At 42.3% G+C, this 26,945-nt stretch overlaps 1 protein-coding gene across 4 annotated transcripts in view; it reads left to right on the top strand.

Moving 5' to 3' along the window:
* Positions 1-25,233, top strand: part of LOC308630195 (uncharacterized protein) — a 62,885-nt gene extending 37,652 nt beyond the window's left edge. The window contains exons 2-5 of one of the 4 annotated variants that reach the window (XM_081258670.1): positions 10,267-10,444; positions 18,740-19,004; positions 21,239-21,381; positions 24,144-25,233. In XM_081258670.1, the coding sequence (XP_081114796.1) occupies positions 18,946-19,004; positions 21,239-21,381; positions 24,144-24,322 (381 nt within the window). In that variant the 5' untranslated portion in view covers positions 10,267-10,444; positions 18,740-18,945 and the 3' untranslated portion in view covers positions 24,323-25,233. The other 3 variants (XM_081258671.1, XR_014017780.1, XR_014017779.1) reach the window with 3 other exon arrangements.
* The last annotated feature ends 1,712 nt before the right edge of the window (positions 25,234-26,945 follow it).

The raw sequence follows: 26,945 nt of genomic DNA, 5'->3' as shown, positions 1-26,945 counted from the left end.
TTTGCTGCTAAAGCATATTTGACAAATTTAAACTCAAAGTTTCATCCCCTTCAGTAGTTTTTGGATTGCAAAGTGAATTTTAAACTATTTAGAAAGGAATCTGCATTTATTGCCTAGGAGTAAAGATGCAAGGCACGATGGGAAATTTTTTTCCCATAATAAAGGGTTTCAAATCCCCTCCACATTGGACACTTTCTCTGCCTAGGCAGCAACAGCATACGGTTAGAAAGAATTACTCAGTCACAGGGTAGTCCAGCTTAAATAAACAGAAATAAAATGAGCATCACAGAGTGGTCTTTTAGCAGCTTTTCTTGCCTTGTGAGGAGTGCAGAAAGGCAAACATGAAATGCTATGGCTCTCATACAGTTAGGCAATGAATTATGCTGTTCAGAGAATTTGCACATCTTTTTTCCCTTGGACAGCATAATTCCTCTTACCAGAAACCTGAGGCTCCAAAGGACAAGTCATTTGCTTGACAGTACACAGCTAATAACACTCCCCATTCAAAAACTCCAATTGTTTTTGTTGTTCAAGTCCAGACTCCTTAGCACAGAATTTAAGGTTTAACAAACATTAAATAAGCATCTATACAGTCAGGTACCTGTGGTCAGGCACCATGAGGGACAAAGGTGAATAAGACTAGCTCTTGGAGAGCTGTAATATAAGGGAAGGAATCTGTCATCAAACAAATAATTAATTGCAGCAATATTAGTGTCTTAGCCAGCTCGGGTTGCTATAACAAAGTACTGTAGACTGGGTGGCTTTATTGGTCACAGTTCTGGAGGCAGGGAAGTCCAAGATCAAGGTGCCAGCAGATTCAGGTCCTGGTGAAAGCCTGTTTGTTGGCTTGTAGACAGACAGACACACTTCTAGCTATGTGCTCACATGGCCTGTGCCCTGTGCATGCGCGTGAAGAGAGACTGAGATCTCTCTCTTTCTCCTCTTAAAAGGGCACTAATCTCATCGTGAGGGTCCTACTTTCATGACTATCACCTCTTGTAGGACCCACCTCTAAATACCATCACTTTGGTGGTTAGGGCTTCATCAGATGAATTTTGCAGGCCACAAACATTCAGCCAATCACAATAAGCAAGTGAATGAGGAAGGATGATCTGGGATAGAGATTTGAAAACCCATCCTTCCCAATGGTCCCTCACTTTTTCCTGGGTCTATGAATAGCTCCCTTCCCATTGATGCATCAGGGAAGCAAAAGATAGAACAGCTTTCATCACTTAGATAGGAAGACATGTGTGCGCTTGTCCGTTAGACTTGCAACCACAAGGTTAAAGGAGGGGCAGAGCTGTGGGTGAGGCTGGGGAGAAGGGAGTGAGGAGGGGCTGGCAGGGAAGACCAACACAAGGTCATCGACAATGACCCTGGAAGGTACTTCCCAAATTTCCTTCAGCGAAGGCAGTCTGTTTGTACATTTTAATCAACATTTTGGACACAGAATATATGCTTTTTTCTGCGATGTCCAAAATCTTGAGACCCACTCCAAAGCCAGATCCCCAGGGCCAGGGGGATAGTTAATATGTAAGTGAGATTGACTTCCCAGAGTGGTAAGGACTCTTTTCTATAATCAGTGCCAGGTTCTGTGAGTCAGGGTTGCCTTCCTGCCTGTGTGCTGTTGGCCTGGGGAGGAGAGTATTTGCTTTGCTCCAGGAGTAACTGACTCCAGGCCCCTCCACATGTGTAGAGTCCTGAAGCGGGCCAGTGTCTGTGCTGGGGGTAAAGCAGACTGACTGAACAGTTTGGCGGCCAGTCCCTCGGTCTGGAGCCCGGCCCCACTAACGCCCTCCGGGGACAATGACGCCAGCCTTTGCTGTGGGGACACTTTGCCTGTTCTGCTCCATAGGCTTGGAGAGTTTCAAAAACATTTTGAAATAGTTGGATCACTGCATACAATTTTTCTTGGAAGTAAGATGCTGAGAAATTGTATTGTTTGATCAAGTCAGAAGGACCCAAGTTAGCTGTTTTCCTTGAAAGGCCCAGCGCTGTGGCCTCCATTCCTCCTCTCTCCCTCCCTTCCTTTCACCCTGAAGGAACACCTGCCATGTGCTGGCACCACCCTAAGCACAGAAGTACACACTGAGGCATGGCATGACACCTCTCCTCTTCGTTCTAGAAATATTTATTGTATGTGCCAGGCACTATGCTATGTTATGCATTAAACAGGAAACACAGATTCTGCATCATCAGTATATAGTCTAGTAGGACTGGTGTTGAATAAGCACTGAGGAGCATTGCAAGTGAAAAGAATAGGGTTCCGTGAAGATGTATAACAGGGGGACTGAACTGCATTTAGGGGATGAAGCAGTTCATGTTCTAGAGCAGGAGCATGCGGAAAGTGTTTAAAACATGCTTTTAGGGCTTCCCTGGTGGCGCAGTGGTTGAGCGTCCGCCTGCTGATGCAAGGGACAAGGGTTCGTGTCCCGGTCTGGGAAGATCCCACATGCTGCAGAGCAGCTGGGTCCGTGAGCCATGGCCACTGAGCCTGTGTGTCCGGAGCCTGTGCTCCGCAGCAGGAGAGGCCACAACAGTGAGAGGCCCACGTACCGCAAAAAAACCCAAAAAACAAAAACCATGCTTTTAAGCAAGTAAGCTCTGTCTTTTAGTTTACATTCCATCTTCCTAAAGTTGGCAATCAGATTAATAATAAAAAATCTATTTAATCAAGTTATTTTGATTACATGAGCCAAGCAACCAGTCTGATAAATGAATTAGTTGCCCAAGAGTTAGGCAGACTTAGTCTTGGAATGATTGGCCTTTTGAAATAGGTCTACTCAAGATGGATTTAAACTTCCTAAGCTCATGTAACAGTGGTAGTTGGCAGAATTCTAAGCGGGGGTCCCCAATCCCCACCCTCCTCTCCCCCAGTATCTACCTTCTCCTAGTTATTCAGTCAAACACTAAGCTAGGTACTGTTGCAAAGGGATTTTGCAGATGTAACTGAGGTGTCAAATCAGTTGACTTTAAGATCAGGAGATTATCCTGGGGCCAGGGCTGATCTAATCAGAGGAACCCTTAAAAGGACCTGGGCTCTTCCTGGTGAAAAAGACTCGAAGAGTGAGACGGATTCAACACTGGCTGGCTTGAAGATGGAGGGGACCGTGTGGCAAAGTATGTGAGTGGCCTTTAGGAGCTGAGAACAGCCACCAAAGAAATGGGGACCTCAGGTGTACACCACAAGGAACTGAATACTCTACAACCACATGACTTTGGAAGATGACCTTGAGCTACCAAGGAGAACAAAACCTTGTGGACACCTTTTAACCTTGTGAAATCCTGAGCAGAGAACCCAGTCATGCCGAGCACAGCCTTCTGACTTATAGCACTGTGAACTCACAGATGAGGGCTGTTTTAAGCCATTAAGTCTGTGATAACTTGCTGCATGGCAAGAAATAGAAAACCAGTGCGGCAGCTATGTTTCCCTGTTCAGCATCTTTTCCTTCAACTCCTAATAATATACTCAAATCTTCCTGACAACAAAGATGGGGCAAATGATGAGGCAGACCATCATATCTCCTGCCTCTGGGCATGGTGACTGACTCAGGTGTTGGGCGGTGACCCAAGCTGTGCAGTCAGTGTCTTTACCTGACTTACCTGAAGAAGAGAGCTAATTTTCCTTTCTGGTCCTAAGCTGCAGAAATGTGAGCCCAGAGCTGTCCATAGCCATGCTCCTCACGATATGGTGAAACTGGTCTAGCCCTTGACACCCAAAGGGCATGGAGAGTCCTGACAGAGTTTGAGTCCCTGAATCCATTGTCCTTTGTCACCTGACCCACCTTCTTTCAGCGATTTGGTTACGTGAGCCAAGGCTCCCCCTTTCCAGTTAAGCTAAATCACGTTCAGCTTTTGGCATTGGCGACCAGAGTCCTGAACAACACAGCTAGGAGTCAAGAACAGTTAACTGGAAGATACCAGTTCTGCTTGTTAGACAATATCAAAGCATAGAAGTACCTCTTTGCACATAACCTGGGTTTTTTTTTTAAATCAGTGCTGAAGGTCATCACATGATAGCAAAAATACTAAACGCTAGCTCAATCTTCGTATTATTAGCTACCTTAGATGTCATCTGGTTAAGGTCCCTCATTTTCTACATGCAGAAGCTCAGGCCCAGAGAGGAGCAGCTAATTAGGAAGTGAGTGGGTCATTCCAGAATCACTGGATAAAAATGACCCAGATTGAAAGAAAAATGATGCTGCTTGCATCTAGTTTTTCTCTTCTGCTTTCCATGGTTACTTGGCTAGTTCTGCGAACATTCCAGAGTGTTTTCCTCAAGTTTTAAAAAACTGTGTCTAGTGAATGCTGTGACTCTCCAGATCCTTGTGGTTTAATTTCAAATGAAACCTTCTAGTCTCTGAAACTCTGATGATATCTCAGTTGATCAGGATGATTTTTACTTGATTCTACCAAAAAGGGTGTAAAACTGCATCTTCCGGTACAGGCTCTTAGAAGCTTAGCTCCAGCACAGCTTATCTTTGTGAAGATTGTATGGAGATAAATTCATAAATGATTATCTCCCTTGAGTACAAATATAAGTTGTTTCCATAGATACCTGTTCACAAAACTAATGAAGCAAGTGTTTTCCAAAACCTGCTTGAATGACACCTCTGACGTATGAACTTATTAACTTCTTATTTCACCTGACTGCTAGAGCTGGCAGGGGTCTGAGAGATCATTAGACCCAGCCTCCCATTGTTCAGACAAAGACAATGGGTTCCAGAGAGGAGGAGAGTCTTGCTCAAGATCAGATTCTATTTTTAAAACATCAATAAGCAGTCTGCAATGCCTTTAAAAGAGATGAATGGATAGAATTTTTTTTCTTTAAAACTTGCAATTTCTGCATATACACCAAAAAAGGAGCAAAAAATATAAAGATCATCCACCATTTGGGTTTTACAACAACTTGGGAAAGATTTGTTTCCAAAATTAAGAAAAATCTTAACAATAAGATATAATAAAATATAATATATATTATATTTTGTAAGATATAATCTATTGGTTATAAATAGATTGTTATAAATCTAAACGTTGGGAGAGAAGGATTGCTTTTCATTATGAAAATTGATACCAATTATTTTTAAATATTTAGAAAATTTTAAATTGTAGAAAGAAATAAGCAGGAAAAATGATCATAATTTTCATTACTCAACAAAACCACACTTCAACATTTTCAGTGTTTTTTCTTTCAATCTTTTTTTTACATGTATAGGAAATTTAGGAGGATGACAGTCACAAATATTTTCCCATGTTATTATATCTTCTTTATAAATATCTACTAAGTGCATGTGAAATGTTTTTCTTTTGCAACTTGCTGTTCTATTATGGAAAAGCTGGGTTTTAAAATAACCTTACAATGAGCATCTTCATGTATAAATATCCTTTTCCATATTTAGGATGATTTTCTTATTCCTCATAAATGGAATTTCTGGGTCTGTCTTATAGTAGGTGCTTAGCTCAATAGATATTCATGAACAGAATGAAATAAGTATATTAATCAAAATAGGTGAGGTGTGCCATGGTAAAAGCAGCTCTAGTATCTCAATGACCTAACAAAATAAGAATTTACTTCCTAGTCATACAAAATCATCTTTGGGTTCAGGTTACCCTCTGAAGCTGCCATCTTCCTTCTGTGGATTCAGCAATCCAGGCTGTTCAGTCTTTTGGCTCCAACTTCCCAACGGGGGCCTCTTCTGTGATCACATCTTCAGAGGAATTTTCCTAAATGCTTTGGTCCAGAAGTAACACACATCACCTCTGCCCATAACCCAGCGGGCAGAACTAGTTACACAGCTAGTTCTGACTCCAAGGAGGTGAGGAGGTGTGATCTTCCCACGCATAAGAAGGAGGTGATTGCTTTCCTAGGGAGTCACCATCGATTCCCATGAGAAAGTCCTTTCACTATACTTAATTACTATACTCATTGGATATTACTCCACTTAGAAAGTATTTGCTCTAGTGATGGACAAAAAAAAATTAATTTTCATTCCTTTGATTACCTCAAGATTGACTTTTTCTTGTATTAATTAGTTCATTCATCAAATCAATCATTCAACAAATATTTACTTAATAGGTGACTCAGCACTGACCCAGGCACTGGGGCTGCAATGGTGAACACACAGACATGGTCCCTTCCTCATGGTCCTTGTAATCAATGACTAGTGAGAGTTCCTCTTTTATGAACTGTCTGTATAATACCTTTGCCTGTTTATATTAAGAGTTCTTTGTGTTTTTCTCATTGAATTGCTTGACTTCTTTATACAGAGAAGAGAGCAACTCTTTGTTGTATTTACTGCAAATGTTTTCTGCAGTTTGCCTTTCAATCTTAATTTTGGTAGTGTTTTCCCTTTTTTACAGAATTTTGAAATTATCTATTCAAATCTATTGGATCCTTTCCCTTATGTTCTCTTCTCTTGCTTTTAGGCTTAGAAAATAAATGGTTAAAACTACTTATATCCAGAAAAATGGTTATTTCTTGAGTTTTCTTATAATTTTTCTCTCGCTGGAAACCACCTTGTGAGAAAACACACACATATGACACATATAATTATATTTATAATTCTAATATAATAATTATGTTATTCTTTTTATCATTTCAATTGAATACAATTATATATATTAATTATATTATATATCAAACATATGTATGCCTGTTTTCACACAGGAGAAAAATTGTAAGAAAATTCAGAAATATATATATTATATATACTCAAAAAGACATATTACATATAATTATACATTTTATGTGTGTGTTATATATGATTGCATTATATAATATATGTATGTGTGTGTTTTCTCATAAGGTGGTTAATATATATAATTGTATATATTAATTATATGCTATATAATTTATAAATATATACGTATAAAATTCGGTGCAGAATCCAAGATGCCACATGAAGATTATGAGCATAAAATTCCCTTCAGTGGATCCCATGCCCTCTCACCTCTCCTGTTAGTACAACCTTTTCTCCTCTTGGGGTTCCTACTCTCTCTCACCTCCAGCTTCCTCACTACATTTCTATAGTGTTTTCCTCTCAGCAACCTGACCCCTTTGAGGTATTAACTCACAAAAAATGAAGACCTTACTTCTGTTGGGGGGGATTGTATTTTAATTGGGTCTTCCAGCCCTTTAACTGACAAAGATTAATTTTCAAAAGAGAAATTTCAGGCACTGTGACAGTCAGTAGGGGGTAGATTTTGAGCCAGGAACTCGTGACTTGTCTCTTCAAACCACACCACAAGATCTGCCTTAAGTGGCACCTACCAAAATTTCATGTTCTTCTCCCACGCTGACATGAAATCCAGAGTCAGCTGTCATTTGCTCACCCTGTATAAGGTTAGCTCCCCTCAGATGGCTTCTTTTCACGTTATTTATCTTTTCCCCAAAGACTAGCTTCCTCTCCTGGCTACCATACTTCTATTATTAGCTCTAACACTGAGGCCCAGAATCTCAGTCACTTCCAGCCCCATGGTTCATTCACTGTCCCACAACACCATTCAGACATCCCTGTGTGTTTCCGTACTCTGGAAACATCTTTCACTGGGACGCTGGTCCACTTATCCAGTGCCTTGCAGGCACGGTCAATAGCAACCCTCACTCCTCTGAATCCACAGAGGACCTGTGTCTGTGCCAGCGGTCTCCAAAGTGGGGTGTCTATGGCGATCCTTCTGGGTACAAGAAAGTAGTGGAACTTTTGCTTATAAAATTTCAACCTTTTAAAACACCCATTTTTTGTGTGTTTTTACATGGACATAATATATTCATTTAGAAGTATATGACCAATTTTGGGGACTTCTCTGGTGGCTCAGTGGTTAAGAATCTGCCTGCCAATGCAAGAGACATGGGTTCGAGCCCTGGTCCGGGAAGATCCCACATGCCACAGAGCAAGTAAGCCCGTGTGCCACAACTACTGAGCCTGCATTCTAGAGCCCGTGAGCCACAACTACTGAGCCCACGTGCCACAACTGCTGAAGCCCGTGTGCCTGGAGCCCATGCTCTGCAACAAGAGAAGCCACAGCAATAAGCCCGGGCACCACAACGAAGAGTAGTCCCCGCTCGCCACAACTAGAGAAAAGCCCATGTGCAGCAACAAAGACCCAATGCAGCCAAAATTTAAAAATAAATAAATTAATTAATTTAAAAAAGAATAAACAGTCCTTAGTCTGAGAAACAGCTGGAGACAGTGTATGAAGGTAAGCTGAAACATTCTGTGCGAGGGGATGCATTGATGCTTGCTTTGTTTCAATGAACTGGTCACATTATTGAGTCAGAGAGAAATCCTCCCTTTCCATGTTTAAAAGTTGGAAGCTTATCTCTATCTGCTTCTCCAAAAACTGCTTTAAACGCATCATGTCGTATGCACATGTTTGGTCCCAGAGATATGGAAAAATACTAGAAAAAAATTCACGGGATAATTTGAACCTCCAAAGAAAATATTCGACTTCACTGGGCACATATGCTCAGTCTCTGTCACCTCTCCTATCTCTTTCCTGTTGGTGACTGCCTCCACGGCATTTTGCTGTTTTTGCTCTGGATCTGTAGCTCACTGCCAGGGGCTGGTGAACAAAGACTGTCCTCCACCTCCTCTGCTCAACTTGTCTGTGTTGCTTCAATCCTAGAACCCACTTAAACCCACTCAGGCCCTTCCTTAGCTGCCATCACCCACGGCTCTAGTGGGTGGGTGCTGTGAAGAAAATACTTCTTAAAAAGAAAGGAGCCCAGTGGCTGCCCTCGATTCTTGGTTTTCCAAGAGCTCCAATATCAAGAGTCCTGGTGTAGATGCTGAGCCAAACTCCCTTTGGGGCCCATTGGAAGATGTGTTTCAGACCCATGGAGAACAAGAAGCAGAATGAATACACTGTCCCTGGTTTATCCATCACCATTGCCAGAGCTCAGGAACAGTGCTTGCCAAAGAGCACAGCATCCCATTCAAGGCTCATAATAAAAGTCTAAAATTTACAAAAATAATAATGACTGAATTGCGTCTAAGTTACACTATCCTGTTGCAGTTGCTTCCTTCAGCTTCTGTTACATATCAGAAGAAAAAAAATCACAACCGAAAAGGGCACACAAAATGTCCCTCCCCAAGTCTCTGTAGGGGAATAGTACATGTGAAGGCTGCCAATGGAAACCTTCACTCCTTAAAGGATAAGTATGAAATAATCCCCCTAAGTGTGGATCTTAGATTTATTTGTTTTATAAAGACAGGTTGTCCTGCTGAGGCCATAGGCAAATATGCACCATAGAAACTATCTTTCCTCTTGGCCACACCCATGGCAGGCACTGTTAGTGGATCACCTACTCTTTCCTGCTAATCCTCAGTAGAATACTTTAGGAGAAACTAATGAACATTGCCAAGGGAGATGAAAGCTCTTTTCCCTTCTGACCTAGAGGAAGCACACACCCCTAAAGGACTGGACTATTATCTAGAGAAGATGTAGCCCTTCATACAGGAATCTGGAAACTTAGCAGATTCAGCCTACCGTGAGAGGGAACTCCTGTCCCTCTCTCCCTGTGGGTCTGTCTTGAGAAGTTTAGCTGTGCTGGAGTGCACCAGGTGGAAACAGAGAGAGAGATGTGGGGATATGCCAGAAGCTAGGCAGGGAGACCCTGGAGAGGAACACAAGCTGGAGATGAGTAAGTTACACTTCGGAAGCCAGATTCCTTAGTTACAGCTAGCTTTCTGGGTCTGTTTTCTCTTTTGCTATCCTTGAGCCATAAGCAAAATTCATTCATTCATTCATCCATCCATCCCATTCATTCATTCATTCATTTAACAGATATTTATTGAGCATCAGTCTTGTAGCAGTCTCTGAACTATGATCTAGAATATGGGGATGAGTGACATAGAGACAGTCCAGGGAATGCAGACCAATGACAGCCATTTATGCTCATTTACACTCAAATGGCCATTTATGTTGTTTGGGGGAAATGCTGATGTTATGGGATCACACAGTAGGGGAGCCCAGGCTGTCTGAAATCTAAGTGCTCTGGTTAAGGGGTGTCTATTCTCCAACATGGTCTCATTGGATGGACTGGATACAGAGAGTAGCATTATGGGCAGGGCTTGGGCAGGAAATTAAAGAGGAGCTGCTCCCTGGGAGTCGTGGCCATGAGATTCAGGCACCTTATCCACATAAAGGCTCTTTTTCCACTGCCAGTCTTGGAGGACTGGGTGTGATACTAGTAGAGGTTTGATTTTTATAGGGTGGGAGCTAAATCTGGGATCTGCCATTGTGTTTTTCTCTTCTCTCCCAAAGGTGATTCTTAGAAACCTCCACTCTGAAGGCCTCTTGTCCTTCAGTCAAGCATCCAGCACATCCTCACAACTCCCTCAGATCACCCTGAGGCCACTCTTCTCACCATTGACACCACTGCCATTATTCCTGACATATGAGGCAGGATGATCCAAGACCAGAAGGTCATCATGATCAAGAGGTGAGCAGATAGTACTTAAAGGCAGAGAGGGTTGGGATTGGAGAGGAATTCCCTAATAGCTATTATAAATGGAGATACAACAGGTTTGGACAAACGACCTGGAACAGGAAGAGGGGAGGAGGGAAGAGTCAGGCAGAGATAATGCCAAGAGAGGATGCCTGGGCTGTGCAGGGACATAAAAGGGGCTCAGAGAGGACTTAGGAAGCAGATCGGAAAGGAAGATAGTGGAGGAAGGTAAAGAATCCAGTCTTTGGCATTCAGTTGTGTGGCTGGGGATTGTGAGAAACTGGATCAGGGAACTTGAAGGCTGGGATGTCCGCTGTGTTCTTGGAATGACTTCCTGAGGGCTTCGCATGTAACCAAATATTAGCACTCATTTACTGAATAAAAACTCTTCTGTCCCTGGGCTAGCAGGGAGTGGAGTGTCATGCTCCCCACCCTCATCACAAAGACAGGTCAGTCCCCGTCCCTAAGACTCTCACAACCTAGACCAAAAAGTGCCCCGAGAGCCTGGCAGGATCATCCTGGTGCACAGACTCAGTGTCCAGGAGTCCTGAGTGGCCATAGGACAGCCAGGGCTCCTGCGTCCCATAAATCCAAGCCAAGAACAGTAAAGCACGGAGAAGGGAGGTAAGTAGGAGCAGGGAGACGAAAGTCCCAGAAATGCAGATTAGATTGCAAATAATAATAAAGCAATAACCTGGGTGAACTCCGTTCAATTCAGTTCAATTCACCAAGTACATGCTGAGTGCCCCTGTGTGCCTGTTCTGAACTAGTATGCTGGAGAGGAGGGCTACAAGAAAAAATGAGCAGTTTGGTGGAGGTCAGGCATGCTAAAGAGAAGGTATCTTTCCAGGCACCAAAGCTCTGCCCTGCAGATGGCTGCCTTTGCATTGGAGGTCCCCTGACAATTCAGAGGAGATTTCTCTCAAAGACCTTCCAAAGCAGTTCCTCTAAGACCCTAGTCCATGCCCCCAGGCAGCCACGAGTCTGTTCCATTTCATACAGACCAAGCAGACCCTTTCTGAAGTTTTTGTAGAAATGGAAGTGATCTGAGTAGAGTAGGGAATTTTAAAGGTGAAAACAGGGGCAAGGATGGAGAATGGATTGGAGGTGGAGAAAATGCAGAAGTAGGGGGCCAGTGAGGAGAATACGAATACTCCAGTTTCACTGAGTTGGTGACAGTGAGTAGAGCAAAGGGACAGAAGAGGATGAGGACACAGAGGCTCTGCCAACTAACTGGCTGTGGAAGACAAAAGAAAGAAGAGCTTGAGATGGCCTTGGGCAAATGAATAAGGAGAGTCAGGGGGCTCTGAGGAGAAGCATTTGAAGAAGGAAGGTAATGAGTTCAATCTTAGTGGTAATACAGGATTCCATCCTTCCTTTCCTGGATTCTTCCTACTGGTTCCCCTTCTCTAGGCTCAGCCCTCCAGTTCCCTTTTCATGGGGTTTCTAAAAGGCAAACTTTACAGGATCATTCCCTACATCCAGCCTCACAGTGGTTTCTATCACCTTCAGTGAAAGCCCACTGTCCTGAGCACAGCATACAAAGCCTTGGAGCTCTGCCTTGCCTACATCTTAGCCTCATCTCCTGCCACTCTGCCTCTGGGACTCAACACTCCAGACATCCTGAAATATTTTCATTTTTTCAAAGAAGGCAGTTTCATGCCTCAGTGCCTTTGTAACTGTAATGCCTCACCCTGGAAGTTCTTTCCCTCCTTAACTGCCTGGTGAACTCCTCACCATTTGTTCTCAGGCGGCTTAAAATACAACAAAGCATTCCCCAATGGTCCTTCTCACCCTCTCAAAGGAGGTTTATTCAAAGAATGCAAAGCTGTTCAATACTTGAAAATCAATCAATGTAATCCACCATATTAATAGCTAAAGAAGAAAAATCACACGGTCTTATCGACTGATGCAAAAAAAAAATTTAACAAAATTCAACATGTATTCATGATAAAACTCTTAGAGGAAAATAGGTGTAGAGGGGAACTTTCTCAATCTGTTGAAAAGTATCTACCAAAAGCCTCCAGCTAATATTACACTTAATGGTGAAAGATGGAACGCTTTCCTCCCAAGGTCAAGAACAAGGTAAAGGATGTTTGTTCTCACCGCTCTTATTCAATATATTATTGGAAGTTCTGATCAAATTAATAAGACACAAAAAGGAAATAAAATGCATACAGATCAGAAAGGAAGATATAAAACTGTCCCTATTTGCAAATGACATGGTTGTCTATGTAGTAAATCTCACGGAATCTATAAACAAACAAACAAACATACAAACAAAAACAACCCAACTCCTAGAACAAATAAGTGAGTTAGCAAAGTTGCAATATACAAGATAAACATACAAAAATTGTACACATTTGTATTTCTAGATATACAATTGTATATGCAATTGTTATTTCTATATATCAATGAATAGGTGGACATCAAAACTCAAAATAGAATGCCATTTTCAATTACTCAAAAAAAAGAAAGAAATGCTTAAGTGTAAATCTAACAAAACATCTACAGAACTTCTATACTGAAAACAATGTTGAAAGAAACCAAAGATCTAAGTAAGTGGAGACATAGCGTACTCGTGGACTGGAAGGTTCAACATAATTAAGAGGTCAATTCTCCCAAATGCAGGTTTAATGCAATTCTTATCAGAATCCCAGCAAGATTTTTTATAGGCATAGACAAAAGTATTCTAAAATATATATGGGAACTTCCCTGGTTAAGAATCCGCCTGCCAATGCAGGGGACACAGGTTCATTCCCTGGTCTGGGAAGATCCCACATGCTGCGGAGCAGCTAAGCCCGTGTGTCACAACTACTGAGCCTGCGCTCTAGAGCCCACAAGCCACAACTACTGAGCCAGCGTGCTGCAGCTACTAAAGCCGGCACGCCTAGAGCCCACGCTCCACAAGAGAAGTCACCGCAATGAGAAGCCCGCACACTGCAACAAAGAGTAGCCCCCACTCACTTCAACTAGAGAAAGCCCATGCACAGCAACGAAGACTCAATGCAGCCAAAAATAAATAAATAAAATAAAAATAAATAAAATTTATATGCAAGCGCAGATGAACCAGAATAGCTAACATCGTTTTGTAAAAGAGTTATACAATGGAAGGAATCAATCTACCTGATTTGAAGACAGAGCTGTGATGTTTACAGAGTGATAGACACATAAACCGATGGAACAGAATAGAGAATCCAGAAACACATTAACACAAATATGCCCAACTGATTTTTTACAAAAGTACAAAAGCAGTTCAATGGAGGAAGGCTAGCTTTTTCAATGAACCTTGACTTAAATTTCACATCTTATTAAAAAATTAACTTAGGGCTTCCCTGGTGGCGCAGTGGTTGAGAATCTGCCTGCCAATGCAGGGGACACGGGTTCGAGCCCTGGTCTGGGAGGATCCCAAATGCCACGGAGCAACTAGGCCCGTGAGCCACAACTACTGAGCCTGCGCGTCTGGAGCCTGTGCTCCGCAACAAGAGAGGCCACGATAGTGAGAGGCCCGCGCACTGCAATGAAGGGTGGCCCCCGCTTGCCACAACTAGAGAAAGCCCTCACACAGAAACAAAGACCCAACACAGCAAAAATAAATAAAATAAAATTACTAAAACACTCAGAGCCAAGCAAATCTACTTCAAAAAAAAAAAAATTAACTTAAAAGGATCATGGGCTTAAATGTAAAATGTAAAACTATGAAACTTTTAGAAAAGAAAATATCAGAAAAAAATCTTTGGGATCCAAGGCTAAGCAAAGAGTTCTTAGATTTGCAACCAGAAGCATGATTTATAAAAGAAAAAAAATTGAGTTTCATCTAAATTTTAAAATTTGTTTTGTAAGTATCCTGTTATGAGAATGAAAAGACAACCTTCAGACAGTGAGACGATAAATTTGCAAACCATACTTCTGACAAAGGAATAGCATCTAGAATACATAAAGATCTCTCAAAATTCAACAGTAACTAATAAAAGAAAACCAATTAGATTTGGGGGAAAAGGCGTGAAGGAACATTTTGCTGAAGAGGATATAGAGATGGCAAATAAGTGTGTGAAAAGATGCTCAACATCACTAGCCATTAGGGAAATGTAAATTAAAACCACAATGAGTTATCACTATACATCTTTCAGAAAGTCTAAAATAAAACATAGTGACGGCATTAAACCTGATCACTTATACATTGCTGGTGGGAAGGTAAAATGGTATAGCCACTTTGGAAAAGTTTGGCAGTTTCTCAAATAACTAAAAATACAACTATCGTATGACCCAGAGTTTCAAGCCCAGAGAAATTTTTGCAGAGAAATGGAAACACGTTCAAACAAAAGGCTGTACACGAATGTTCAAAGCAGCTTTTCTGGTAGCAGCACCAAACTGTAAACAACCGAGATGTCCTTCAACAGGTGAACGGCTAAACACACTGTGGTACATTCATATCATGGAATACTTCACAGCAGTAAAAATGAATGAACCATTGATACACACAACAAGTTGGATGAATCTCCAAGGAGTCATGCTGAGTGAAAAGCCAATTCCAAAATGTTACATATTATATTACTACATTTACATAACATTCTTGAAATGACAAAATTACAGAAATGTAGAATGGATTAGTGATTGCTGAGAGTCGAAGATAAATGGGGAAAGGAGATGCAGGAGGCAAGGGGGCCTGACTATAAAAGGACTACAGGATGTAGTGATGGTATTGCTCTGTGTCTTGACTGTCTCAATGTCAATATTCTGGTTGTGATCTCATACCACAGCTTTGTAAGGTGTTACCCTTGGGAGAAACTGGGTAAAGGATACAAAGGATCTCTCTGTACTGTTTCTTACAACTGCACATGAATGTACAATTATCTCAAAATAAAAAGTTTAATTAAAAAAATAAAGCAAAAACCACACCCCTTTATCATCTCACAGGTCAGAAGTCAAAGCACAGCACAACTGGATCTCCTGCTCACGTCTCACCAGGCTGAACACAAGGTGCCAGCCAGAGCTTGGGGATCTCATCTGAGGCTTGGGGGTCTTCTTCCAAGTTCAATCAGGAGTCGGCAGAACTCAGTTCCTTGTGGCTCTAGGACTGCTCTCCCATTTCCTGGCTGACTCTCAACCAGGGACCCTTCTCAGTTTCCTAGGGCCTTTCTGTTATTTCCTGCTATGTGGCCCTTCCCATATTCCCTCTCATGCTTGGAAGGGCTCAGATCCACTTATGGCCTCATCTGATTAGGTCAGGCCCACCCAGATAATCTCCCTGTTTATTAACTCCAAGTCAATTGATGAGTAGCTTAACCATGGGCGTGATAGTCTATCATATTCACAGCTTCTGCCTGCACTCAAGGTAAAGGAATTGCACAAGGCATGTACACCAGAGGGCAGGAATCTTGGGGCTATCTTAGATTTCTGCCCACCATAGACCATCTGAGCCCCAGTGCTCTGGGTGGGATAGACTGAGGTCTTGGTTGGGACTGCATTGCAGTGCAATTCTTCTCTCTGCTCAGTCCTTCAGCCTTCATTCCCCATAGTCATTGATCCCTAGAGCGCTTGCCAATCAATTTTCTGCCTGTGAGTCTGTTTCCCAAGGAACCTGACCTAAGACACTAGTGCTATACTAGAGGGCATGGAAGACAGATTGATAACATTTTAAAAATCCCTGAGCCAGGTATATGTGAGACTCTACTTAAAAAGGATGTTGACAGAGCTCTGGGGGGTTATCCCTAGGCTGTCAAGTCAGGAGCACCACATGGGTAATTGTTGACAATGACAACCAAGTCACTCAATGGTCCGCCTCTAGATTCAGCTTAAAGTCAGCCCTCCTTTAACATCATCATCATTACTATGATGTCATACTTATCATACTTTGAGAGTTCACTCTGTTTCAGGAACCGTGCAAAACATTTTGCCGACCATCTAATGAGCCATTATAGCAGAGTGGTTGAGAGTACCAGGGGTTAGACGACTCAGCGTTGAATGCCAGCTTCTCCATTTGATAGCAATATGGCCCAGTTAGTCCAGCTTTCCAAGGCTCAGTTTCCTCATCTATAAAATAAGGATGGGGACTTGCCTGGTGGTGCAGTGGTTGAGAGTCTGCCTGCTGATGCCCCGGTCTGGGAAGATCCCACATGCCGCGGAGTGGCTGGGCCTGTGAGCCGTGGCCGCTGAGCCTGCGCATCCGGAGCCTGTGCTCCGCAACGGGAGAGCCACAACAGTGAGAGGCACGCGTACCGCAAAAAAAAAAAAAAAAAAAAGGATGGTATCTGTTTTATAGAATAACCCTTCATGTAGAACTCTTAATATGTGCTTGGTACAGAGCAAGCATTCCATAAATGTCAGCAATCTTAAAGCCTCATTTAATTCTTATAACAGCTCTGCAAGTGGGTTTATAGCTGAATAAGCTGAGGTTCAGAGAGATCAAGCAGCCTCCTAGTATCCAACAAACAGCTAAAAGGTGTCAGAGGTAGGATTTAAACCAAGCTCCTTCTGACTATAAGGTCTTAGCCCTTAACCATTATCCTGGCTTGCCTCACTTTGTGGGTATCCACGGGAGCAGTGAAGCCAACGCTGCCTTAAGCACAATGCAGAAAGAAAGATAAAATGAAAAGACACACGCAGAGTCTTAAAATCCCTGGGAAGGAAATGCAGCAGGGAGGGAGTTGCCACTGATTCACCTGAGGGATGTCAGGATTCTGAGCCTGAAGCTGTGTGCTGCTACGTGGCTCCCTAAATGGGGTAGTGGAAATCAGAGTCTCTCTTCTCAAGACAGCTAAGCCCTTCAGGAAAATGTTATTACAGGTCCATGATCTCTTATTCAAACATTTTGATTCAGACAGCTCTGAATACCGAAAGCTTTTCATCATTCTGACTTGACCCAGATTGACCTGAGCTCTTTGTTGTCTTTGCAGCTTCACAAAGGAATGAATAGTCATACATTTGCTGCAGAAATGTTCATGTGATCATTTCCTGAGGTGTCAGCTACTGAGTTACCTTTCTAAAATCTGAGAAATCCTGAATTTCAGATGAGGGCTCGGGGGCCTTTAATTATTATCTCTGACAATTTTTGCTACTTACCAGAGCAAAGAACACAGACACACCAGATTTCATTCACGGAATGACTTTCATGTAAAGAGCTTTTATCCAAGAGCTCCTCAGAGGATCCCTTGTTTCCCACAAGGAAGAATGACCAGCCTCAGGCCATGCATACCCATCCAGCTCTACCTGAAAGCAGGCCGGGTACCCTAGGTGGCTGCTGCCCAGTCTACTTCTCAGCACCATGGTTTTCCACTCTGTGTTATAGAATTGTCCTGCATTGTTTTCCCGCCCAGAATGCTGATTCTGGTAAGACTTTGTGTTGTTTTGGGATAAGGGGGTTGAGGTGGAGAGAAAGTTGAGGCTGTGGGTGCAGAAGAGAGACAGGAATCCTGACTCTCCCCAGCCTCCAGTTCCTTTCCTGGGGCCTCTGGGGATAGTAGTCGTTTGCTCACAGTATTTTCCATATAATCCCAAAGTGTAAACTTTACCTATTTTGAATGCATGAATTCCACGCCATCTTCACTATTTAAATGAGACAAAATATCCAATGAGATACAGACTTGGTCTTATTTAAAATCACAGGTCTACAGCTGCGAGGGAATAGAGTCCCTATAAGGAATAAACGGGCCGTATCTCAGTATTCCTACTGAGTCTATTTTCTACCGTTGAAAACCACATGTAGCCACTTTGATGTGGGCTGAGTAGGTGGGGCATCATTTTACCACCATTTGTTTAGCTGCACTTTGGCAAATGTCAAGTCCAAGTCTGTGTATTTGGACAAAATGGGGTCAGCAGCCTCCTGATGGGCTTTCTGTCTGACAGACAGCAACTTACCAGCCTCCTCTCCACTAGGGAAGCATCAAGTGAGTAAGGTTCCTGGTTGCTTTCTTCTCTTCAGGGTAAATATCAGAGATCAGCCAGTACAGAAGATACTTGCCACTACTCCAGCTCCAGAGCCCACCCTGAGTGCAAACTCAGTGAAGACTTGGAGCGTTTAAAGGAAAAAACAAACTAAAAATGGTTCTACATTTGGTCACTTCCAAATTATTCTCATACTTATGGTCTATCCAGGGCCACGTCTCCTTCATTTCCTTCTCATCAGTTATCTATCTTTGGCCAACAAATGATCACTGGTGATTCCTTTTCCAATACATGGCTGGGAAGCAATGAGACAGAAAAACAAAATTGTTTTCTTGTTTGAGTTAAATTCAATTTTACAAACAAATTGAGTTTGTGCTAATGGCCAGGTATTCTGCTTGCTACTAGGGATAAAAGGACTGGGGATTACAGTCAAGTGAAAGGGAAAAGACCAGTTGATTCCCAATGATGAAAAGTTAGCACAGATGCTACAGGAGACGTGAGAGTCACTCAACTTTGCCTTGGTGGGTGTGGTGGAGGATCAGGGAAGTCTTCCTGGAGGAGGTGACAGCCATTCTAAATCTTGAAGATTGAATAAGACGTTACCCAGGCAAATGGGTGAGAAGGGGGTGAAGACATTGTATGCAGAGAATACTTCTCCAAAGGTTCTGAGGTGAGTACATGGCATGAATTATATTGCATACAATTTAGTTTCAAATAGTTCAGCCTAGACAGAGAGAAGTATCTGTTACTTAATTTTTTTGGATCTGTTACTTTTAATCTACATCCTAGGAGCAATTTGTTAACATCTGAAGTGCCCTGCTCAGGAATACACATTCCAGAGTGTTTCTAAGCTTTGATAGATGCTAACTGGATGTCACACTCCGGAGGTACCTTCTACAAGAGCTTTGGCCATCTTTTTTTCTTTCCAGCTTTATTGAGATATTACTGACTTATAATATATGTAAGTATAAGGTGTACAATGTGATGATTTGATACATGTATATATTACAAAATGATTACTACAATAAAGTTAGTTAACACCTTAGCCCCCTCACATAATTACCATTGTCTTTTTGGGGTGATAAAATTTTAAATCTGCTCGATTAACAACTTTCAAATATATAATATGATATGGTTAATTATAGTCACCATGCTGTACATTGGATCCCCCGAATTTATTCATCTTATTGCTGGGAGTTTGTACCTTTGACCAACACCTCTTACCTTCCCCACCCCTGGCCCTTGGCAACCATCATTCTATTCTCTATTTGTATGAGTTTGACTTTTTTAGATTCCTCATATAAGTGAGAACATAAAATATGTCTTTCTGTATCTGACTTATTTCACTTAGCATAATGTCCTCAAGGTCCATCCATGTTGTTGCAAAGGCAGGATTTCCTTCTTTTTTATGGGTAAATAATGTTTGTATATATATATATGATATATATATATATGTTTGTATATCATATATATCATATATATACTGTATATCATATATATATATCATATACATGATATATATACACATCTTCTTTATATAGTCACTTTATATGGACACTTAGGTTGTTTCCACGTCTTGGCTATTGTAAATGATGTTGCAATGAACATGGGGGCGCAAATATCTCTTTGAGTTGGAGTTTTCATTTTCTTTGGATATATACCCAGAAGGAAGGTTCCTGGATCATATGGTAGTTCTATTTTTAATTTGTGTGTCTTCTTTGGAAAAATGTCTAATGGGCAAAAGTCCTTTGCCCATTTTTAAATTGGATTGTTTGTTTTTTCGTTATTGAGTTGTATGAATTCTTTCTATATTTTGGATATTAACGCCTTATCAGACAGACAGTTTGCAAATATTGTCTCCTGTTCCATATTTGGTTTGCAAATATTTTCTCCTGTTTTCCTTTGTAGTTTGATGATTTTTCCCTTTTTCGTGAAAAAACTTTTTAGTCTGATATAGTCTCACTTGGTTGTTTTTGCTTTTGTTGCTAGTGCTTTTATTGTCATATCCCCCCAAAAAATCTTTGCCCAGACCAATGTCAGGGGCTTTCCCCCTATGCTTTCCTCTAGCAATTTCATAGTTTAGGGTCTTGCATTTAAGTCTTTAATCCACTTTGAGTTAGTTTTTGTGAGTGGTGTAAGATAGGGATCCAATTTCATTCTTTTGCATGTGATGATCCAGTTTTCCCATCACCATTTATTGGAGAGACTATCCTTTCCCCACTGAGTCTTCTTAGCCTCCTTGTCAAAAACTAGTTGGCCGTATATGCGTGGGTTTATTTCTGGGTAGAGTTTCAGCAATCTTTACCTTCCATCCTCACTACAGAGTTTGTTCATTTGTATAATTGTTTAGAAATAATTTTCATTGTTTAAATGAATGGTGAAAAAGCTATGGTGGATAGCTAGAAATACAATATGGGCTCTCCATGGTTACAGGAACAGAGTGTAAGAATTTTGCAAGCTCAAGGGCTTACACCCTTCGTAATGGCTCGCAATGCCTAAGATTCCACCTAATCTCTGTGCCTCACTTAACAGATGAGGCTGTTGCCTGATTCTGACTGGTAGCTCAGATGAATTCTGCCACTAGAACATTGTCTCTTTATACAAGGTTTGTGTCAGACAGAGAGCAAACTTAGGAAAAAAGATTGTGCATGTTTGTAGTGCCTGCTTATTAGTAAATATTTGTATGCATAGCAGAATTTGGTCTGGGTCTTGCTTTCAATGCAACCTACCCAATGCAACCAACCCCTTAGTTGGACAGTCGTGGTAGAGGAGATCTATAATCCTCAGCTCCCTTTAACAATGGTAAGCTATAGATATCCTGCACAAAAAGCCTAATAATTATAAGGAGGCAAATTGGCTGGAGTCAGTTTCCTGCAGCATGATTCCTATGTTTGTTTTTAACAGTGCTAGCCATCCTTCTCCACCACTCCAGCGGGGGAGTTATCCAAGGCAGCTCAATTCAACTGAGTGGCAGGAAACACAGAATCCCATGGAAAGGAGCCAAAGTTCTATCAGGAAGACAATACCAGTTCTGACAAATCTGGAAGGTGATGTAAGGACAAAAATAACACCACTTGGTGACTGGGAGCTGAGAGCAGGATAGAAAGGAGTGTGAGGCACAGGTTAGCATGAACAAGTCAGGACTGAGGCTGTGACCAGCAGGTGATTGCCAGAGCACACCTTTGTCATGGTGCCAGAACATATCATGCCTCTTAAAGGAGCCACATGCAGCTGGACACCAGTCAACTCTCCATGGTCAAGCTTATTACCTATTGCTTCACCACTCACCTCCCCTGAGTACAATGTGTCTCCTGTGTTTCCTGTTCAGCTAATGGCATCACCATCCACTTAAGAATCATCTTGGGCATCTCCAATATCATCTTCCCAATTTTAATCAATCATCAAATCTAAAAACTTATAACAACTAAGTATCTCTTGACCCCATCCCCAGTCGCCTTGGTTCTGGCTCTCAACATCTCTCCGTGGGACCATTGCTGCCCACACTGCAAGAGGTTCCTCGCCGTCTTCCTGCTCACAGCATCCCCTTCCTCTCTACTATGGCACAGCTGCCTCTCTGCCCTACACATTAAAACCCTTAGGAGGCGCCCCATTGTCCTTAGCAGACCAAATTCCAGAGCATGGCGTATTCGAGCAGTTTTATTACAAGTGATAGAAACTTTAGTAGGACTATTTGGGACAAAAGGGGGAAATGTATTGATTTACAGAGCTGAATTGTGGGAAATAGACCTGTTGTGTCCCAGATATTTGAATCAGGGGCTTGAATACCATTAGAATTTTTTCTCTTTCTCTGTGTATTGTCAACATTGTCTTTGCCTTTTTCCACAAGCCTGGACGATGACCCCTGGTCCCTTGGAGCTCATATCTACCTAGTTGCTGGTACCACTAGAGTGGGTAAGGCCCCTCTTTTCTTCAATTCCAATTTGAAAATTTCCAGGGAAGAACTCCTACTGGTCTGGCCAGGATGATAGGTCCATCCCTGATCTAATGAATACTGCTGGGACGGGGAAGGGGAAACCATGATTACTGTACATGTCCCTGGTTAAGGACCAAGAGCATGATGTACCATCAATATTGATGAAAATGGATGTCCTTAGATAATCTACCAAAGTTCTCTGATAATCTACCAAAGAAAACATGGACCAAATAATTTTCTTCCTGGCCGGCTAACACCTAGCAGTATGGTACAGGAGTTAAGCCCCTATGCTCTGGAATAATATAGACGAAGGTTCAAATCCCAGCTCTCCCAGTTCCATTAGTTGTATGACCTTGGGCAATCCAGTGAGTCTCAGTTTCCTTATCTGTAAAATGGGGTGGGGACATATATATCAAGTGGCCCATGTGAACATTTAAGGAGACAGGTATTGAGAGCACCTAGAATCAAACCTGGCTTACAGTGCGAACTAGGGGAGCTCTTCCTGTCCACATGAGTGGGCAGACTTTGGAAGGCAGCAGGGCCTCAGGCTACTGCCTGCTGCCAGCAGAATGAGATCAGGGTTACTCAGAGGAACAGACTGACCTGATTCACAGCACTCCGGTGAAGGGACCCATCTGACACCCCAGAGAAGACAGTGCCAGGAAGAGGAGTTGCTTGGCACATGATATTCTCAAAAGCAAGGATGAGAGGTCCTTTCAAAGCACCCCGTCTCCCTGCCAGAGGAGGACCACGTCTGAGGCGAGGCACTTCTCCAGGGAGATGCTTATAATGCTGCCAGCCTCGCGGGTTACAGCCTGGAATCATCTCTTTATTAAATAATAATTAAGAGGCCCCTGTGAAGGGAATCTGGGTATAATTACCTGACTCATTAAGCTGCTCAGTCGAAACTGGGAGGCCGTTTTACTTCAGTGGCTGCACTCTTAGGCAATTTTCGTGTTTCTGGAAGCTGCAAGTGGAGTCTCACTTTTGTGGGGGGCTCAGGCTCAAGGTCGTGTGTCCTCATCCCTCGAGAAGGCTCCAGCCAAGCCTATGTTTCAAAGGGCCAGCCCTCCCCTTTCCTGTTCCGACAGATCTAAATTGGTCTTGGAACAGAACACAAGGAAGGGCGGAGGGACCAGCTGGGCAAGGAGTCAGCTCATTAGTAGCCGCGATGGAGGTGTTGAAATGAAGCAAGTTAAAAGCATATTAGTTTAAATGAGACTTTTCATCAATGAGGGGAGGTGTTTAGGTAGGAAGCAAATGTAATCATTTTGTGATGGGGCATAGTTTGGTAATTAATGGGGAAGTTGTCAGTATAATCTTGAGGGAGTCCCAGGAAATGAAGAAATCTATCTTATTAAGGACAACCTAGGAGAAAAAGTTATTGGAATGCAGATAGTTCACCAGCAAGGTCCTGGTAGCAAGTTTTTATCAGATGCATGAGTTGGGACAGTCTTTCTGCCCCATCTGTGTTTTGTCTTTGCCCAGACCCACTTCTTCTTTTTTTTTTTTTTTGTTGAAGTATAGTTGATTTACAATGTTGTGTTAGTTTCTGGTGTACAGCAAAGTGATTTAGTTTCTCATATATATATGTTCTTTTTCATACTCTATTCCATATTAATTTATTACAAGATATTGGCTATAGTTCCCTGGCTATACAGTAGGACCTTTGTTGTTGTTGTTTTCTATTTTATATAGTGTGTGTCTATTAATCCCTAACTCCTAATTTATCCTTACCCACCTTTTCCCTATGGTAACCGTAAGTTTGTTTTCTATGTCTGTGAGTCTGTTTCTGTTTTGTAAATAAGTTCGTTGTATCATATTTTAGATTCCACATGTAAGTGATATCATATGATATTTGTCTTTCTCTGCCAGACGCACCACTTCTCCTAATGGGAATACAGAGAAGAATAGAGAAGGTTGCAGGGGTCGTGAAGCAAGCACAGGTTTCTTTCTGCTTCTCAGAAGGGCTGGCCAGCGCCTCGGCCATGCTCCTCAGGAACGGCTGCGAAAACGAGCCTACCTGGTGGGCCAGCCAGGTTCCTGCTACCTGAAGCCCTGCCAGGGCTGTGCAGACTCCCAGTGGCTGGAAAAGGAGTCTGAGGGGAAAAGTTTTACAAAGGCACCCGTAGCACAGTGGTTAAGGCAGGGCTCTGGGGGCTTCCCTGGTGGCTCAGTGGTTAAGAATCCACCTGCCAATGCAGGGGACACAGGTTCGAGCCCTGGTCTGGGAAGATCCCACATGCTGCGGAGCAACTAAGCCCGTGCCCACAACTACTGAGCCTGCGCTCTAGAGCCCGCGAGCCACAGCTACTGAGCGCACGCTCCACAGCTACTGAAGCCCGTGCGCCTAGAGCCCATGCTCTTCAACAAGAGAAGCCACTGCATCAGAGTAGCCCCTGCTCGCCTCAACTAGAGAAAGCCCGCACGCAGCAACAAAGACCCAACGCAGCCAAAAAAATAAAAATAAAGTCAGGGCTCTGGAACCAGAATGCCCGCGTTCAGCTTTCTGCTCGGGGTCACAGTGGTGTGTGACCTCAGGCCAGCGACTCAAACTTTCTGAGCTTCAGTTTCCTCACATGTAACGGGGACAATAATTGTGTCTGTCTCATAGGGCCGTTATGATGATTAAATTAGTCATTCCACGGGAAGCATTAACAGCAGTACCTGGCACTTAAGGTTTGCTCAACAAGTGTTAGCTATTATCTAGGACTTTGCCATCCAGTATGGTAACAACTAACCACATGTGGCTATTGAGTGCTAGAAATGTGGCTAGTCTGGCTTGATAGGTGCTATAGGTACAAAGTACACACAGATTTCAAAGACTTTGAATGAGAAAAAGAACATAAAATATCTCATTGATACTTGTTCTGTTGATTCATTGAAGTTGATATTTCAGTTGTATGTTGAAATAATAGCATTTTGGAATATACTGGGTTAAATAAATACATAATATAAAAATTAATTTTACTTTCTCCTTTTATTTTTTTTAAATTTTGGTAAAAAACACATAACACATGACACACGTTTATCATCTTAACTGTTTTTAAGTGTACAGTTCAGTGTGTTAATTACATTCACAAATACAGCTCTCCAGAACTTTTTCATCTGGCAAATCTGTAACTCCATATCCATTAGACAACAACTCTCCTTTTCCTTCTCCCCCCTAATCCTTGACAACCACCATTCTACTTTCTGTTTCTAAGAATCTGACTACTTTAGATACCTCAAATAAGTGGAATCATATAGTATTTGTCTTTTTGTGACTGGCTTATCTCACTTAGCATAATGTCCTTAAGGTTCACCCATGTTGTAGGATGTGACGTGATTTCTTTCCTTTTGAAGGCTGCATAATATTCCGTACTTTTAATGTTTTTAAGATAGCTGCTAGAAAACTTAGAATTTAATTTGTGGCTTGTATTATATTTCTATAGGATGGTGCTAGTTTAGAACCAGTAGTTCTTAACTCCATTAGTCCCAACCCTGCCTTATAACAACTAATTTGTAACACCTTCTTCACTCTCCTGAAATGAAAGTTACAGATAAAATAACTCATCTATATGCATAATGTAAAAAAATCAATATAATGACCGAACTATAATGTGAAGGATAAAAGAAAAGAATCTACAGGGAAAAAAATGTATTTCAACTTATGGCGAGACATGAGTACTTGAAGACAAAATAATCAGATGCTTGAATACATATGCAGAATCACCTTTAATGGGATCACTATTAATGCAGAGAAGTAACTCAAATTCTAGCAACCAGGTGGCCATCAGAGATGTGATTTTCTGAAATGGAACAACTCAGTCAAGTGCCAGCAAAACAAAGTACAATTTTTTATTTTCATTCTTGTGAAACTGAGGATACATTTAAATGGCACAAAAGGTATATGTATATATGGAAACTGTAGTTACATTCTAAGCTCAGAGACCAAAAAATTACTCTGGATTCCTCTTGATTTCTAAATATTGCACTGGATATTCATTTAGGTGAAAAATCTATTTACCAGTCCATATAAGTTGTGCAGAACCGCCTCGTGCATGGTAGGACATCTTGTGTCCCCGTATACCCTGTATGCCTATTGAAGACGGGTGGCCTCGTCCAGTCACTGGAACAACCGAAAACATCCCTTCTGTCCTCCCATGCTCTACCTCAGAGGCAGCAGAGGCCCCACCGCAGTGGTATTGTATTGTGAGAGACACGGGATGGTGGTCCCAAAGGTCCAGTGTCCAGTGGACCGCTCTGCTTCCTTGCCTGGAGGTCCCATCTATGACCTTCAGTACCTCAACACAAGGCTAGTCCTCTGACCCAGCACCGACCGCTCTCCAGCAAGGACCAGGAGCCTAGACTGCAGCCCTTCCAGAATCTCAGACACAACAGAGTCAGCATCTTTCCCTTCAAACCCATGCCCCGACTTGACATCCAGGTTTCAGTGTCACCAAATGCTTTCTCAGGACCAGAAACTTCTTTTCCTCTTCTTCCAACATTACTCCTGACCCTCGCAGGTGGCAGAGTCACGAAAGCCTGTTCTTTCTTTGCCTGTGGTTCTCTCTCATATGCCCCGTTTCCAGCTCACTGCCCCTCCCTCGTAGCCAGCTTTCTCGTGGTTCCTCATTGCTCTCCCTGACTCTAAGCTCCACTCCCCTGCAGTCCATCCTAACCCTGTGTTGCATC

Source organism: Mesoplodon bidens (genome assembly GCF_964165515.1).
Source record: "Mesoplodon bidens genome assembly, chromosome: 16".
NCBI classification, from domain to species: Eukaryota; Metazoa; Chordata; class Mammalia; order Artiodactyla; family Ziphiidae; genus Mesoplodon; species Mesoplodon bidens.
The sequence above is the reverse complement of the archived record's forward strand: the minus strand, read 5'-3'. Positions and strand labels throughout refer to the sequence as shown.